Raw genomic sequence first — 18,045 nt, forward strand, 5'->3', positions numbered from 1 at the left:
ACTGTGTCTCTCTCTGTCAAATAAATAAATAAATAAATAAAATCTTTAAAAAAAAGTACTAAAGAATGAAAGGGTCAACCAGGAAATTAAAGAGGAATTAAAAAATACACAGAAGAAAATGAAAATGAAAACATGACAGTTCATAACCTTTGGGATGCATCAAAGGTGGTTCTAAATGGAAATATATAGCAATACAGGCCTTTCTCAAGAAACAAGAAAAGTCTCAAATACACAACCTAATCTTACACCTAAAGGACCTGAAAAAGAACAGCAAATAAAGTCTAAGCCAAGCAGAAGGAAAGAAATAATAAAGATTAGAGCAGAAATCAATGATATGGAAATCAAAAATACCAGTAGAACAGATCAACAAAACTAGGAGTTGGTTCTTTGAAAGAATTAATAAGATCAATAAGCCCTTAGCCAGACTTATCAAAAAGAAAAGAGAAAGAACCCAAATAAATAAAATCATGAATGAGAGAGGAGAGATCACAACCAACACCAAAGAAATACAAACAACTATAAGAGAATATTATGAACAATTATATGCCAACAAATTAGGCAATCTGGAAGAAATGGATGCATTCCTAGAAACATATAAACTACCAAAACTGAAATAGGAAAAAAAAAAAAAGCTGAACAGACCCATAACCAGCAAAGAAATTGAATCAATAATAAAAAATCTCCCAATAAGCAAGAGTCCAGGGCTGGATGGCTTCCAAGCAGAATTCTACCAAACATTTAAAGAAGAACTAATACCTGTTCTGAAACTGTTTCAAAAAATGGAAATGGAAGGAAAACTTCAAAACTTATTCTATGGGGCCTATATTACCTTGATCCCAAAACCAGACAAATACCCCATTAAAAAGGAGAATTACAGATGAATATCTCTGATGAACATGGATGCCAAAATACTCAGATACTAGCCAATAGGATCCAAAAGTTCATTATTTACCATGACCTAGTGGGATTTATTTCTGGGCTGCAACTGTGGTTCAACATCCACAAATCAATCACTGTGATACACCACATTAATAAAAGAAAGGACAAGAACCATACGATCCTCTCAATAGATGCAGAAAAAGCATCTGACAAAATAGAGCATCCTTTCTTGATAAGAACCCTCAACAAAGTAGGGATACAGGGAACATACCTCAATATCATAAAAGCCATCTATGAAAAAACCACAGTGAATATCATCCTCAATGGGGAAAAACTGAGAGCTTTTCCCCTAAGGTCAGGAACATGACAGAGATGTCCACTCTCACCACCATTGTTCAACCTAGTACTAGAAGTCCTAGCCTCAGCAGTCAGACAACAAAAAGAAATAAAGCCATTCAAATTGGCAAAGAAGTGAAACTTTCACTCTTCACAGACGACATGATACTCTAGGTAAAAAATCCACAAGATTCCACCCCAAAATTGACAGAAGTGATACAGGAATTCAGCAAAGTGGCAGGATACAAAATCAACACACAGAAGTCAGTTGCATTTGTATACACTGAGCCAGAAGAAAGAGAAATCAAGGAATTGATCCCATTTAGAATTGTACCCAAAACCATAAGATACCTAGGAATGATCCTAACCAAAGAGTTAAGAGATCTATACTCTGAAAACTATAGAACACTTATAAAAGAAATTTAGGATGACACACACAAAAAAATGGAAAAGCATTCCATGCTTATGGGTGGAAAAATAATTATTGTTAAAATGTCTATGTTACCCAAAGCAATCTACACATTCAATACAATCCCTATCAAAATATCATCGACATTTTTCATAAAGCTAGAACAAACAATCCTAAAATTTGTATGGAACCTCAAAAGACCCTGAATAGCCAAAGGAATGTTGAAAAAGAAAACCAAAGCTGGGGGCATCACAATGCCTGACTTTAAGCTATATTACAAAGCTGTGAACATCAAGGCAGCATTGTATTGGCACAAAAACAGACACATAGATGAATGGAACAGAATCGAGAGCCCAGAAATGAACCCTCAGCTCTATGGTCAACTAATTTTCAATAAATCAGGAAAGAATATCCAATGGAAAAAAGACAGTCATCAACAAATGGTGTTGGGAAAACTGGACAGTCACATGTAGAAGAATGATACTGGACCACTTTCTTACCCCATACACAAAAATAAATTCAAAGTGGATGAAAGACCTAAATGTGAGACGGGAATCCATCGAAATCCTAGAGGAGAACACAGGCAGAAACCTCTTTAGTCTTAGCTGCAGCAACTTCTTGCTAGACACGTCTCCAAAGGCAAGGGAAACAAAAGCAAAAATTAACTATTGGGACTTCATCAGGATAAAAAGCTTTTGCACAACAGAGGAAACAGTCAACAAAACTATAGGCAACATACAGAATGGGAGAAGATATTTGCAAATGTCTTATCAGATAAAGGGCTAGTATCTAAAATCTATAAAGAAATTATCTAAGTCAACACCCAAACCCAAAAAATCTTGTCAAGAAATGGGCAGAAGACACGAACAGACATTTTTCCAGAGAATACATACAAATGGCAAACAGACACATGAAAAAAATCTCAACATCACGAAGCATCAGGGAAATACAAATCAAAACCACAATCAGTTACTACCTCACACTCTTCCAAATAGCTAAAATGAACTACTCAGGAAACAACAGCTCTTGGCAAGGATGCAGAGGGGAAATGTCTTACACTGTTGTGGTAATGCAAACTGGTGCAGCCACTCTGGAAAACAGTATGGAGTTTCCTCAAAAAGTTAAAAATATAACTACCTTACAACACAGCAAACTGTACTACTAGGTATTTATCCAAAGGATACAAACATAGTGATTTGAAGGGGCACCTGCACCCCAATGTTTATAGCAGCAATGTACACAATAACCAAAATATGGAAAAAGTCCAAGTGTCCATCCACAGATGAATGGATAAAGAAGAGGTTATATATATATATACACACATACACATATACATATAATGGAATATTACTCAGCCATCAAAAAGAATGAAGCCTTGCCATTTGCAACAATGTGGATGGAACTAAAGGGTATTATGCTAAGCAAAATAAGTCAGTCAGAGAAAGACAAATACCATATGATTTAACTCACATGTGGAATTTAAGAAACAAAACAGATGAACATAGGAGAAGGGAAGGAAAAATAAAAGATAAAAACAGAGAGGGAGGCAAACCATAAGAGACTCTTAACTAGGGAACAAATTGAGGGTTGCTGGAGGGGAGGTGGGTGAGGGCAAGGAACAATTGGGTGATGGGCATTAAGGAGGGCACTTTATATGATGAGCACTGGGTGTTGTACAACTGATGAATCATTAAATTCTACCTTTGAAACTAAAATAAATAAATTAAATAAATAAATATTAATTAAATAAAAGCAATCAAATGCAGCAGATTTGGGAAAACCTCTTTACCTCCCCCCTCAGCTGCCTGTCTATATCAGGATGAGAGCTATTAAGAGAGATTCTTCTTTACCTAAGAAACTTAACTATGTAATTAGACAGGCTTCATTTTCCAGATATCTTCTTTCACCTTCCTGCTAATGGTCTTCCTCCCCTTTATACCCTTAGACCCTGTCTTTCTCCTTAGTTCCTACAAACATCATGTTGCCTGACTGTCTTTGGAATTTCCATTGCTATGTGGAATCCCTGCATGTATACTATTTTAATTTTCTCCTGTTAATCTGGTTCATGTCAATTTGATTCTTAGAAGGATCTTAAAGGGTATAATAAATGCATTCTCCCCAACAGATGTAAATAATTTATTTATATAATTTTATTCTGATAGACTTTCTACTTTTTCACTACAATAATCAACATTTCAATAAGTATACCCTAATGTATACCTAAGTATACATTAAAAGGATCATCCACCACGACAAAGTGGGATTTATCCCTGGGATGCAAGGGTGGTTCAACATTCGCAAATCAATCAGTTTGATAGAACACATTAATAAGAGGACAGAGAAGAACCATATGGTCCTCTCAACTGATGCAGAAAAAGCATTTGACAAAAGACAGCATCCTTTCCTGATTAAAACTCTTCAGAGTATAGGGATAGAGGGAACATTTCTCAAGTTCATAAAATCCATCTATGAAAAACCCACAGCGAATATCATCCTCAATGGGGAAAAGCTGAGAACCTTTCCCTTAAGATCCGGAACATGTCAAGGATGCCCACTCTCGCCACTATTGTTCAACATAGTACTAGAAGACCTAGCAACAGCAATCAGACAACAAAAAGAAATAAGAGGTATTCAAATTGGCAAAGAAGAAGTCAAACTCTCTCTTTTCGCAGACGACATGATACTTTATGTGGAAAACCCAAAAGACTCCACCCCAAATTACTAGAACTCATACAGCAATTTAGTAATGTGGCAGGATACGAAATCAATGCACAGAAATCAGTTGCTTTCTTATACACTATCAATGCAACTGTAGAAAGAGAAATTAGAGAAATGATTCAATTTACAATAGCACCAAAAACCATAAGATACCTCCGAATAAACCTAACCAAGGGGTAAAGGATCTATACTCTAGGAACTACAGAATACGCATGAAAGAAATTGAAGAAGACAGAAAAAGATGGAAAAACATTCCATGCTTATGGATCGGAAGATTAAACGTTGTTAAAATGTCTATGCTGCCCAGAGCAATCTATACCTTCAACGCCATCCTGATCAAAATTCCAATGACATTTTTCAAAGTGCTGGAACAAACAATGCTAGAATTTGTATGGAATGAGAAAAGACCCTGTGTCACCAAGGAAATGTTGAAAAAGAAAAACAAAGCTGGGGGCATCACATTGCATGATTTCAAGCTATATTACAAAGCCATGATCACCAAGACAGCATGGTACTGGCACAAAAACAGACACAAAGACCAATGGAACAGAATAGAAAGCCCAGATATGGACCCTCAACTCTTTGGTCAAATAATCTTCGACAAAGCAGGAAAAAATATGCAATGGAAAAAAGACAGTCTCTTCAATAAATGGTGCTGGTAAAATTGGGCAGCTATATACAGAAGAAGGAAACTCGACCATTCTCTAACACCATACACAAAGATAAACTCAAAATGGATGAAAGACCATTTCCTGAGACAGGAATCCATCAAAATTCTAGAGGAGAACATAAGCAGTAACCTCTTCGACAACAGCCACAGTGACCTGTTTCAAAATACATCTCCAAAGGCAAGTGAAACAAAAGGAAAAATGAACTTTTGGGACTTCATCAAGATAAAAAGCTGCACAGCAAAGGAAACAGTCAACAAAACAAAGAGGCAACCCACAGAATGGGAGAAGATATTTGCAAATGACACTACAGACAAAGGGCTGATACCCAAGATCTTTAAAGAACTTCTCAAACTCAACACCCATAAAACAAATAATCAATCAAAAAAGGGGCAGAAGACATGAACAGACACTTCTCCAAAGAAGACATACAAATGGCTAACAGACACATGAAAAATGTTCATCATCATTAGCCATCAGGGAAATTCAAATCAAAACCACATTGAGATACCACCTTACACCAGTTAGAATGGCAAAAATTGACAAGGCAAGAAACAACAAATGTTAGAGAGGTTGTGGAGAAAGGGGAACCCTCTTACACTGTTGGTGGGAATGCAAGTTGGTACAGCCACTTTGGAAAACAATGTGGAGGTGCCTCAAAAAATTAAAAATATGATCCAGCAATTGCACTCTTGGGTATTTACCCCTAAGACACAGATGTAGTGAAAAGAAGAGCCATATGCACCCCAATGTTCATAGCAGCAATGTCCACAATAGCCAAACTGTGGAAAGAGCCAAGATACCCTTCAACAGATGAATGGATAAAGAAGATGTGGTCCATATATACAATGGAATATTACTCAGCCATCAGAAAGGATGAATACCCAACTTTTACATCAACGTGGATGGGACTGGAGGAGATTATGCTACGTGAAATAAGTCAAGCAGAGAAAGTCAATTATCATATTGTTTCACTTATTTGTGGAACATAAGGAATAGCATGGAGGACATTAGGAGAAGGAAGGGAAAGAGGGGAGTGCAATCAGAGGGGGAGATGAACCATGAGAGATTATGGACTCTGGAAGCAAACTGAGGGTTTTAGAGGGGAGGGTGGTGGGGGGATGGGTTAGCCTGGTGGTGGGTATTAAGGAGGGCATGTATTGCATGGCGCACCGGGTGTTATTCGAAAACAACGAATCATGGAACACTACATCAAAAAACTAATGATGTATCATATGGTAACTAACATAACATAATAAAATAAAATAAAATTTAAAAAAATAATAATAAAATAAAATAAAAACACTGTTCATCCCCAGGTGCAGTTTTCAGTATCCTTGGTCTCTTGATTGCAATTGGTAACCAGTCTTTTCAGGTTTTTGGGTTTTTTTCACCAGTACCTTCTATGTGGCTATCAGATCAATGGTGGTCAAAACGCGTTTTAAAAACGCTTAATAGATGTGTATACATACTTATATATTGGTAAAATCTGATTGAGAAGTATAAAGGTTTTTTTTAATAAAAAAGGCATTTACTTAAGTAAAAGTGTATTTTATAATTTTATTTACATTCAATTAATTAACAAGGAGAGTATATTTTTTAAAATAGTAAATGATATGAGAAACAAAGACAGAAGAAAAACTATTAAATTTCTTTACTACCTACAGCCCATTGACAAGTCTTTGAAACAGGCAGAGTGACATTCTTCTAGGCACTCAACTGCCTGGATGTTGACACTTTGCTGAGGGCAAAAGGAAATCCTAGACAGACCACCACCCCCGCCCCCCACCAGGATCCTGTAAGCCTACTTTAACATAAGAATTCTTTTGGAAACTTCCTTTATCTCCTACCCCCCAAGATACATGTTGGCAATCATCCCCCAAGCATATGGCTCACCGATATACATCTGAAGGGTCTCATGACTAAGGTTTTATTAGACAGTAATAAATGACATTTTCCCAATAATAATTAGCCCCCTCAAGGTCCTGGAAACCTTGCTTCCAAAATTCCTTAGAGACTTATGCTATCCTTAACCCCCTCCTAACTTGAAATATATAATGGGCCACTCCTCATGACCCCGGTGCAGCTCTTTCTGCCCATGGGTCCTGTCCCTATGCTTTAATAAAACCACTTTTTTGCACCAAAGACATCTCAAGAATTCTTTCTTGGCCATCGGCCTGGAACCCTAATGTCTTTCCTTTTTTTTTTTTTTAAAGATTTTATTCGTTTATTTGACAGAGAGAGACACAGCGAGAGAGGGAACACAAGCAGGGGGAGTGGGAGAGGGAGAAGCAGGCTTCCCACTGAGCAGGGAGCCCAATGCGGGGCTCGATGCGCGGCTCGATGCGCGGCTCGATCCCAGGACCCTGGGATCATGACCTGAGCTGAAGGCAGACGCTTAACCATTGAGCCACCCAGGCGGTCCAGTCCTACATCAGTAAACAAGTAACAAAACAGATGGTGCATAGCTCGAGTCCCGCATCAGGCTCCCTGCTCCACAGGGAGTCTGCTTCTCCCTTCCACCCTTCCCCCTCTCATGCTCTCTCTCTCTCATTCTCTCTCTCAAATAAATAAATAAAATCTTTAAAAACAAAAGAAAACAAAAACAAAAAAAAACTTGTGTCCCTGGTATTGGAACAGCAGAGGTTTGGGACCCCTGCCCCAGAGCAAGGACAGGAAGAGTTTACCCCCTTGCTCTGGGCTGATCCATGTCTGTGAAAGTGTCCTAGTCACTCTAGAACACAAATCAGTTGTTGGGCAGTTGCACATGTATTTCAGTATATTAAAAATTCAAATAGTAGCATATACCAAGTTCAAGTGTTCTGAGGAATACAGTGCAAAGGAAGGCTCCCTCAGAGGCCCCATGGTGCAGGGAGTTGAGTGACTCACAAAAGGAGGCCCAGTGTTAGAGACAGAATTTCCAAGGAAAAACATTTTAAATATTGATTCTTTCCCTCCCTCTCTCCAGTTTATCTATAACTCTTATTCTTTTCGCCTCTTTCTCTAATTAAGAGGGAAAGGAAGAGTAAGATGAACATTTTAGACCAAGCAACTAACCTTTTTCTGCAGAATTCATTTCTTTGCAGGCACCCTGTGTTGCCAAGAGGGTTCACCAAACAATGCCCCACAGTGCCTCCTCCTGGACATCTGTCCCAGTCACTCATCCTTCTACCAGTGGTGGAGCCTTCAGGCTGATCCATCTCTGTTTCCAGGTCAACCAACAAGTGCCTCTCCTCCCTCCAGATATGACTGCTAAAAAATAAAATTCAACCAAGTGAATTTGAAGACCTAATTGGCTTTATTAAGTGATTCATGAATTGGGCAGCATTCCATCTAGCAAGTACAAAGATGCTGGAAGAGTTGTACAAATGGAAGTTTTCTTATAGGAAGGAGGATGGGGCAAGGAAGTTATTAGCAAAAGAAAAATAAGGATTGTTTCTGGCCAAGATGATTCTTGGGAAGGAAGGGCACAGCAGGGTTTGTATCATGCAGATTACCTCACAAGTGCTGATGAGGAAATATCAGATTGACTATTAAAACGTCACACTCCTGGGATAGGTTGAAACTTAATTAAGTCTTGTTTTGCTGTTTGCTGGAGGGGGTGGGGGGCAAATTACTCCATTTTGGTCTTGTTGCCTCTTTTTTAACACATGTTCTATCTGACTCTGAAGATTTGGTCATAAACACAGCTGTGAATAGCACCAGGTCTTAAGAGAAACTAGTCTCGGTGCAAAACAATCAATAGCAACACCTCATGATCAAGTCAAAGCTGAACCTTCTCTCCTTGGCCTCACACTAGAAGAGTGTCCAGGTCACAGCTGGGCATTGCCCTTCTTTACCCAGAAGCAGAAGGGAAGAACCTTAAACTTTCTTATAATGAATCAGAGTGCAAGGACTCATCCTCTGGGTGAGTGCCACAGCTGAGCAATGTGGCTGGCAGATGGGGTTGGAAATGCTTGCTGTCTGTAACGAAGAAATCACAGTTATTCTAATATTAATATTAATATTTCCATTCAGCTTTCTTTGGTTGGCATTTGCCAGGTATTCCTTTTCTTTCCCTCTATTTTCCACTGTCCTGTGTTTGATACACATTGAACATAGGATGAAACACCATGAGTCTGACCTCACTCTTGTTTCTTCTACTGGCCAACTTAGCCCACACGCACTGAGTTAAGTTCCCCCAAATGCAGCACAGGGCAGGGACCCTACATTTCTGAGTGGACAGGTAGGGGGTCCAGAAGATGTCACTTGAATTCTCATGATTGATCTTTCCCCTGTCATGCTTATGATTGGGAGAACATGCAGTCATGCTTGGGACTAAGTGTTAAAATTTTGTTAAAAAAGTAAAAGAGGTTAACTAGAGCTAACTTTTTACCAAGTGTGGCCTGATAACAATTCTTTTCTGAGATTTTCCCCAGGATTAAATTCACAGTATTATTTAAGTAAATATTTAATAACTAACAGGCAACAGTCAATGTGTGTCTATCCTGTGTGGAATAGTGGTTCAGAAAGTGGTTAGCAAAGGAACAGAAATCTGCAAACCTGGCTTTCAGGTGTTGCTTGCTGGGACTGTGACCAAGACATAAATATAAAGTCATTATTAGTAGAGCCTGGGGATTAAGTGCATGGGCTTTGGAGTCAGGCAGATCTGAAAGCTAATCTCAGTTCTGCCACTTATTAGACATGTTAGCTAACTTCTGTAAGAACAAGTTTCCTCACCCTCAGGATAATTCTACCTCATAGGAATTGTGGAAGGACCACTTGAGAAAATGTACAAGGTACGCTTTAAGACTGGAGCCTTAGTTTGTCTCAGTACATTACTTGGGAGAATGAGGAGTCAGGTCTTGCACTGAAGTGGCTATTTTGTCAAATATAACAGAGAAGGCTTGCATCCAGAATATCCTGAAAATCATGAGATGAGCAGAGAATTTGGGGAAAATGAGCAAAAGAACTGAACAGGCACTTTTCAGGGGAAGATACCGAGGTGGCCAATGAACATAGAAGAAGGTGGGTGTTCAACCTCACTATATTGGGAAATGCAAAGCAAAACCATGGTGGGCTGCCATACACACTCACCAGGACAGCTAGCAAGAGGATGATTGGCAATACCAGGTGTTGGTGAGAGTATAGTGTGTGGGAATGTGAATTAGTGCAGCCACTTAGGAAAATAGCTCAGCATTGCCTACTGAAGTGAAGGATGAGCATGGCCCATAGCCCAGCAATTCCACGTGCATCAGGAGATATGTGCAAGAATGCTCATAGCAGCATTGTTGCAATGACCATAATCTGGAATTGGCTCAGATGCTATTCAACAGTAGAGTGGGTAAGTGGATTTATTTTCATGCAATGAATATAAATTAATTTCATCTGCATATAACAATATGGATGCATCTCAAATGTGATATTGAGCAAAAGAAGCTGAACACAAAAGAACACAGACTGTGAGATTCCCTGGGTGTGAAATTCACAAGCTGCAAGACAAAACCCAAATTTGGAGATGCATATTTGGTGATGGATGATCAAAAGGAACAGGGAAATGATTACCTTAAATGTCAGGGTAGAGGCTACCTTTGATCGGGAATGAGGGGTTAGTGAGAAGGGGGTACAGGGTAGTTTCTGGAGTGCTAGCAGTGTTCTATTTCTTTCTTAATTTAGGCAATGCTTATACGAGTGTTTGCTTTGTGATAATTCTCTCAGATGCATATTTTTGTTTTGTAAACTCTTTCTGTATGTGTGTCATATTTCACCACAAAAAGGCTAAGAAAAAGAAAATGTAAAACTTTAGCACAGTGTAAGTTCTCATTAAATAAAGTAGTTGTGCTGAGGTCATGATGGGCAGCAAGATGGCATCTGCCAGCAGGGTTGTTCAGGTAGTCAAGCCACATACTCCATTAATAAGGTTCTCTGACAGAAACGACAATCCTAAACCTAACGTATCAGAAGTTTTGAGATCACAAGCCACATACTCCATTAATAAGGTTCCCTGACAGAAACGACAATCCTAAACCTAACGTATCAGAAGTTTTGAGATCACAGGACTACTGTCTCACTCTTCTTCAATTTCACAGGGTTCTAAGGGAAGTAAATCCCCAGATTTGCTGATGCATCAGGGTCCATCAGACACTGCAGAAATAATAAAAACATTACGTCAGAGATACAGAAGGAAACTTGTATCTCAAGAAGAAATTGAATTTGGGGCACCTGGGTGGCTCAGTCGTTAAGCATCTGCCTTCGGCTCAGGTCATGATCCCAGGGTCCTGGGATCCAGCCCCTCATCGGGCTCCCTGCTCAGTGGGGAGTCTGCTTCTCCCTCTCCCACTCCCCCTGCTTGTGTTCCCTCTCTCACTGTGTCTCTCTCTGTCAAATAAATAAATAAAATCTTTAAAAAAAAGAAGAAATTGAATTTATCCAATGTGGAGGTCCAGAATAATCACTGACAGTGTGGCTGCTCTTTGTCATCAGACAAAAGACTAGTCTTTACAATAAAGGACTTCCAAGATGACATAGGAGAAATTATATAGTAAACCACTTGAATAAATACTGGACAAAAAAAAAAAAAAAAGAAATCTAGAAAATTTAGATGTATATGTATCTTGGTCAGCTTCTCCACAAGCTTACCTAATTGTTTATATGCTTATTAAAGTATACGTTTTTAAATGTTAGCCTATTAATTTACCCTCGATTATCAAGTATTACCAGTGTTGAGCTACTAAAAGCACACAATATCTAGTAAACTATCACAGGTTTCCCATGATTTCCCTTTTGTTTCAGTTTCTTTTTAGACATGGAAAGATTTATTAGAATTGCTGCTTTTGGGAAGTGATTTTCCTGAAATTGGATGATCATCAGTGAAAGAATAACTCCATTATTTGTTCTTAGTTTTCTTCCCTTTTTTTTTCATTCACAAAGTTGCTGGAGTATAACTAGTTTAAAAAGTGTATCCTACACTAAGTGATAAAAATATAGTCAAGTTAAAACAGGTGAATTTGTGGTATTAAAACTGGGAGTTAATACAAAAGATTATTTGTAACCTATATTCAGAAGAAAATACCAGAGTTTAAAATGGAAAATAAGAGATCAAAATGAATATAACCCAGAAATAGGTGTTTGATGAGAAATTGCAACTTACTATGTTATTAGGCGTATTAAGAAAGTTTTATTCTTTATTTTACTGTTTTGATTGTCATCATCTGTGCAAATTCTGGAAACCACTAACTTTCTCAAACTTAATGTCTGAAAGTCTCGTAAAATCAACCTAAATATTTACCTTATTAAGGCAATTTATGAAACTTTAATAGGGTCTTACAGTACCAAGGGTATGTATTATTGTGAAAGTAAAGCCTCACAAAGCTAAATAAATTTTCTTCCATACCTTGAAAAAAAAATAAAGTAGTTGTTGGTTTTCTTAATATTAATTTGGAGACGCTTCATTGGAACTGCAAAACTAGACGAAATACTTCAAACTGACAACTCTCTTTCTAGTAGTAAAAACTAAGACAAAGACAGAATGTTCCTAGCCCCGGAGTGCATCAGGAGATGCAGCTGGGTAGGGACTTTTCCCCTCGGTGTTAACCAAGCCAGCAGGTTGCAGGCAACTGCAGAGCACAGTGCCTTTTAAGGCTGTGTTCAGCAGAACCCAGAATTACCTAGGCTGTGTAAGCAAGATTTTCTGAAGGTAGAGACAGCTATGGACATTTTATGAAACCTTCCTTGGTGATTCTAACCTGCAGCCAGAGTTGAAAAATCTGTGCCAGTGCTGAAGGTGGAGGATGGCAACTGCTGTCAGAGGAACATTGGCTCCCAAGAAGAATAGATAACCCAGAGGTGGAGCAGAAGAGTCCTCAGCAAACCCCACGCTCTTAAGGAATTTTGTGTAGGAGGCCGAGAAGAGTAGTGGTGGGAGTGCCTCCTCTTAGTAACAAGTTGGAAGAAGTTTGTTTCTTAAAGCAGCAGAGCTTCTGTGTTCACAATAGATAGTACCTTATGTCCCCTTCAGTGTTTGATCTTAGAATTAATTTTTCAGAGAAGGACATTGGCATCCCTTGGGTTCAGCATCATCCTGGATAACAACAGACACCAGTTGTTAAAAATATGATTTTCAGACCTCCTAAGAAATTTTGACTTTCTAATCACTTAAAAAGTTATAAGCTATTTCAATGCTATAACAATAACCAAAAATGTCAACTTACATATTTATGAGTCTCTCCCAAGACACATGTGCCTCTAGAGACAAAAGACATGAAATGAAATGAAGATAAGAGAAACTGAGCTTGGGACGCCTGGGTGGCTCAGTCGTTAAGTGTCTGCCTTCCGCTCAGGTCATGATCCCAGGGTCCTGGGATTGAGCCCCGCATCAGGCTCCCTGCTCCGCGGGAAGACTGCTTCTCCCCCTCCCACTCCCCCTGCTTGTGTTCCCTCTCTCGCTGTGTCTCTTTCCTTGTCAAATAAATAAATGAAATCTTTAAAAAAGAGAGAGAGAGAGAGAGACACTGAGCTTACCTGAGAGATGTGGCTCAGAAAGAATCCAGAGGACACCAGGACAGTATAGTCATGTCTCTGCCATGAGTACAGCCTTTGTGTAGAGCAATTCAATTCAAGTCTGATGCAAACACTTGGAGTTAGCATCAGACTCCACAGACTAGAAGGCACAGTTCCCAATAGGACTGTCCCCATTTTAGACGCCAGCCACAAGTTCAGGGATCCCCAGGCCATCTGCACTTCTGCCAAATGACTACAAGTCCAGGAGGTTCCCATGCCCACCTCCCCACCTTTGTTTCATTAATTCACTAGATCAATTCACAGAACTCAGGAAATCACTGTATTTAAAACTACAGTTTTATTATAAAAGATTCAAGTCAGGGTGAAACATAAAAAGATACATAAGACAAGGTCTGGAAGAGTCATAACACAGAGCTTCCGTGACCTCCCAGAAACCAGGGACAAAGGCCAGGCAAATTCTTTATTATACAACAAGCTTCATACTTTGGGACAGTATGTTGTAGAAGAGGTAAAACAGGATAGTCACACTGTGAAGACTGAGCTTTTGTCTAAGACAAATTCCCATATGGAATGGGATTTTTTTTTAAAGATTTATGTATTTACTTGAGCTAGAGAGAGACAGAGAGACAGAGCATGTGAGAACATGGAGGGGAGGGGCTGAGGAACAGGGAGAGAGAGAATTTCAGGCAGACTGGCTTGATGAGATCATGACTTGAGCTGAGATCAAGAGTCAGACATTTAACCAACTGAACCACGCAGGCACCCCTGCAATGGGACTTTAAATAAACCAAATGGTCAAATTCAAAATGTTTTTTTTAAACCAAAATATTGTTAACTGGCAAGTCTAAAATGTCCTGCCACCCCAAAGATTGTAGGCTCATGAGCAAGATCAGTTTAAAGGTTATGGAACTGATTAGCACCAATAAAACTTACAGTTTATATAAATCAGACTAACAAGGTAGAAATTTACAATAAGGAATGTTTTGATTAGGTGATTGAGAATCATTGTACCAGGTTTTTGGCACCTCTTCCACCTGCAGCAAAGCCAACATTCAGAGACAAATTAAATAAGAGAATTGTGCTTGGTGACTGTGGAATTGGAACAGAGGCAAAACCCCTCGTATTCTCACCTTTTGACCCTTATCCTTATACTCCAGGTGTACCATTACTCTTCTGTTTTCATGGTAGAATGCTTTCCTTAGACATGCTTGTAATTTTTATTTGTTTATATATAACCTTTATTTACATCATATTGTATTTTCTCAAGGACATATAAAGGTCATCTTAATTGACATCTGTCAACCAAGACTTAAGTACATATTTACCATCAAACCTGAGGGGTTATCTCATAGTCTTATCCACTTTAAAATCAGTTATGACCAGTCACTTCCAGAACATCAATTTCTGGCCTTATCCCAGAATTTGGCCTGTACACTTTTGTATACTATGAGGGAACTTAGTCTGTGAGTATACATCAAAGTTGCCATTCAAATTGCCAACATTTACTTCTTCAGGCACGTGTGATTAATCATAGGCATTTATTACATGCTTAGTTGCCTAGATGGTATGTCCTAAAGCCAGAGCCTTTAAAAACATTGTTTTCTCGACATTTGATTATTCAGTTGAAGCTTTTACATATCTTTCATCAGTGGGGCATGAATAAAAATGGTGTTACTTCAGAATGAGTCTGGGACAGTCCCAGGATTATGGAGAGGCTAGAGGCAGGAAGGAGAGCTCAAGAATGTTACTTCTGCCTAGGGTGGATCTCCACTCTGTATGTTTTTTATTTTCCAAAATTAAATGAAAAAGCAGCTGTTCTAAGGACTCAAGCCTGTGACAGGACATCACATTAATCTTCAGTTATTCATCGTCTAGCTTCTGTTTTATATGCTGATGTTTCAGAAGCACTCATGATGGTTCATCCTTGGAGCTAAAGACCAGAGTAGGACACACAGATGGCATCCCAGCTGTGTATACTCAACACCCACACCACATACAGTTTAGTCAAGATTCTGTCACAAAGCCAATGTTTCTTCTTTGAGACCAGCCATTAGAAGAAGAAATTGTTTTTGTCAGCTGCCCAATGGAGCAGGCCAACCGGCTGCATGACACAGACTGGGCGTTCCATCTGTTTTCTCTTGGGAGTGGTCCTGATGCTTCCCATGTCCACTGTGAGGCATGTGACAGATATGCCTCAGGGAACAACACTGTGCTGTGAGCCAGGTAGTAACATCAGAGACTCTGCCAGAAATTAGTGTGGGCCTCTGTGAACTCTGAGTCAACACCTATGCATGGGAGCCCCTGCACTGGCAACTGCAAACCTCCCAAGATCCACAAACTCTGCATGTCCTAAACAAGAATTGTGATACACCTGTACTAACTCCTTCTCTCTGTGCTTCCTGTCCCAGTCACTGACCCCACCATCCATCAAGAAACATGGAAATCTCTCTTGGGTCTCTTCCCTTGCCCCTGAGGAACCCATCAAGTTCAGCCATTTGCTCCCTGAATCTCAAATCTATCCATTTGTCCCCATGCCTAATGCCCTAGTTCAAGTGGCACCTAATCTCCCTCCTGAAGAATTCCGACACCTTCCTAACTGCTCAGCCTCATCTGCGGCTCCTCCACCTGCTCTCCACCCCAGTCCAGGGTGATTTTTTAAAACACAGATACATCACTGCCCTGATGAAAGCCTTCCACAATCTCCCACTGGTTTCAGGACATCAATATCCAGGTTTGATGTGGCCTCTGCCTGCAACACCAGCTCCATCTTGGGCCACACACCACCCCCTGAATCTTGACAAACAAGTCCTGCTGACTTTGCTCTCATCCATGCTCCTTCCCACTAGACATTTCTGCCTGCTATCCCCTCTGCCTGCAGCAGGACCTTCTCAACACCCTTTATTTTATTATGGTAAAATAGACACAACATAAAATATACCATTTTAAGTATACAGTTGTATGGTATTAAATACATTCATGTTGTCATGCAAAAATGTAGAACATGTCACTAGTTTGCATGTCACTCTCATACTAAGGACTATGCTAATCTTCTCTGTATTGTTCCAATTTTAGTCTGTGCCACCGAAGTGAGTACTCATCTTCTTTTCACTATAAAGTCTGACTCATCCTGCAGATCTTAGCTTCAACTCACTTATTCAGGGAAGTCTTCCAAGACCAGGCCCATCCCTGTCAGAAAACCCCTTGACTGCACAGTACCCAGCATGAGTGACATGAGCTCCAGAGGGCAGCACTGGGGGCCTAGAGGAGGTAGGCACACAGTAGCTCAGTGCACCCTAGTTAAATGAATAAGGAATGAAGGAAGGAAGGAAGAAATGCAATTCTACCCACAGTAAAGACCACTTTGGCATTATTGTAGAAAGCCATGTAGTTCTACATTGTCTTGAACTCCATTCCAGTGTAGGATCTTGGCTTCATCTTTGGAAAACTAAACCAATAGTGAGATAATTTTTTACCTTTTCTCAAAGAGAAAAATTGCAATTCAGACTTTACCTTTCATAAAAGAAGAAAATACCTGATAGTCTTTAAACCGTGTGTTTTCCTTTAATTCTATTTATCAAGATTTCAAAACTATTGAATCTAGACTCAGAGCCCTGCAGCAGTTTGTAATTTCTAAAAACTAATGTAGAGTAGAGCTTATTTTGCATAAGCCTGCAAGACAGTAAGCCTGATCCTGCCCCACAACATCTGCACAAAAGTCTCTATCAACCATCAGGGCTACTAGTAAGGTCTGGAGATGGCTTTCTTTGGAATCTGAGGTTGTCTGCACCCACCATGAAAAGCTTGTCATGCTCACCTCCGGGAAGCCCTGCTATGGGCCAGAAATAGCAGATCTAGGCTTTCATGGGACCAAAGACTCCAACCCTGAGTTACAGCTAGAACAGCTGACACTCTCATTACCCTTCACACTTTATGTGTTATTCATAACAGCAGGAGCTAGGGATCAACATCATCGTCAACAACAGTCCTAATTTTATAGATGAAGGGAAAACATTCAGACATCAGGCAGCTGGCCCAAGATCTCTCAGCTGGAGCTGGACCAGATTTGGCATCTAGTTTTGATGCCAAAACCCTTGCTTGCTCTTTCCATTTCATTTTGCTCCATACAACATTAACTGCTGCATTTTTAGAGGCAACTTCTATTATAATGGTGTTCTTGAAATGGTATAAATAAAGATTCTCTGGCCAATGTGCACATGGGCAAAGCCCTAGAAAGTAGAAAGAAATGTGACCTATGTTATAAGACCCTTTTTTTTTTTTTTTTAAAGATTTATCCATCCACTCAGAGAGGGAGGGAGAAAAAGAGAGAGAGCATGAGGGGAAGGGGCTGCAGGAGAGAATCTTCAAACAAACTTCCCACTGAGCTGGGAGCCCGACTCAGTGTTCCATCCCACCACCCATGAGATCACAACCTGAGTGGAAAGCAAGAGGTGAACACTTAACCAACTGAGCCACCCAGGTGCCCCTATAAGGCCCTTTAATATGACTGAACACTTAACACTAATAGCACCCTGTGGT

At 39.6% G+C, this 18,045-nt stretch overlaps 1 protein-coding gene and 1 non-coding gene across 2 annotated transcripts; one reads left to right on the forward strand and one right to left on the reverse strand.

Moving 5' to 3' along the window:
- The first annotated feature begins 10,838 nt into the window (after positions 1–10,838).
- LOC113934105 (28S ribosomal protein S36, mitochondrial-like) lies at positions 10,839–17,583 on the forward strand. The gene is made up of 3 exons (XM_027614647.2): positions 10,839–10,967; positions 11,040–11,207; positions 17,458–17,583. Exons 1-3 carry the CDS (start codon positions 10,839–10,841, stop codon positions 17,581–17,583), a joined length of 423 nt encoding a protein of 140 aa, XP_027470448.2.
- On the reverse strand, positions 16,498–16,600 carry LOC113935173. The gene has a single exon (XR_003523931.1). It is a non-coding gene; the product is annotated as a U6 spliceosomal RNA (small nuclear RNA).
- Positions 17,584–18,045: the final 462 nt, after the last annotated feature.

The sequence above is a fragment of the Zalophus californianus genome, chromosome 13 (assembly GCF_009762305.2).
Source record: "Zalophus californianus isolate mZalCal1 chromosome 13, mZalCal1.pri.v2, whole genome shotgun sequence".
Classification (NCBI taxonomy): domain Eukaryota; kingdom Metazoa; phylum Chordata; class Mammalia; order Carnivora; family Otariidae; genus Zalophus; species Zalophus californianus.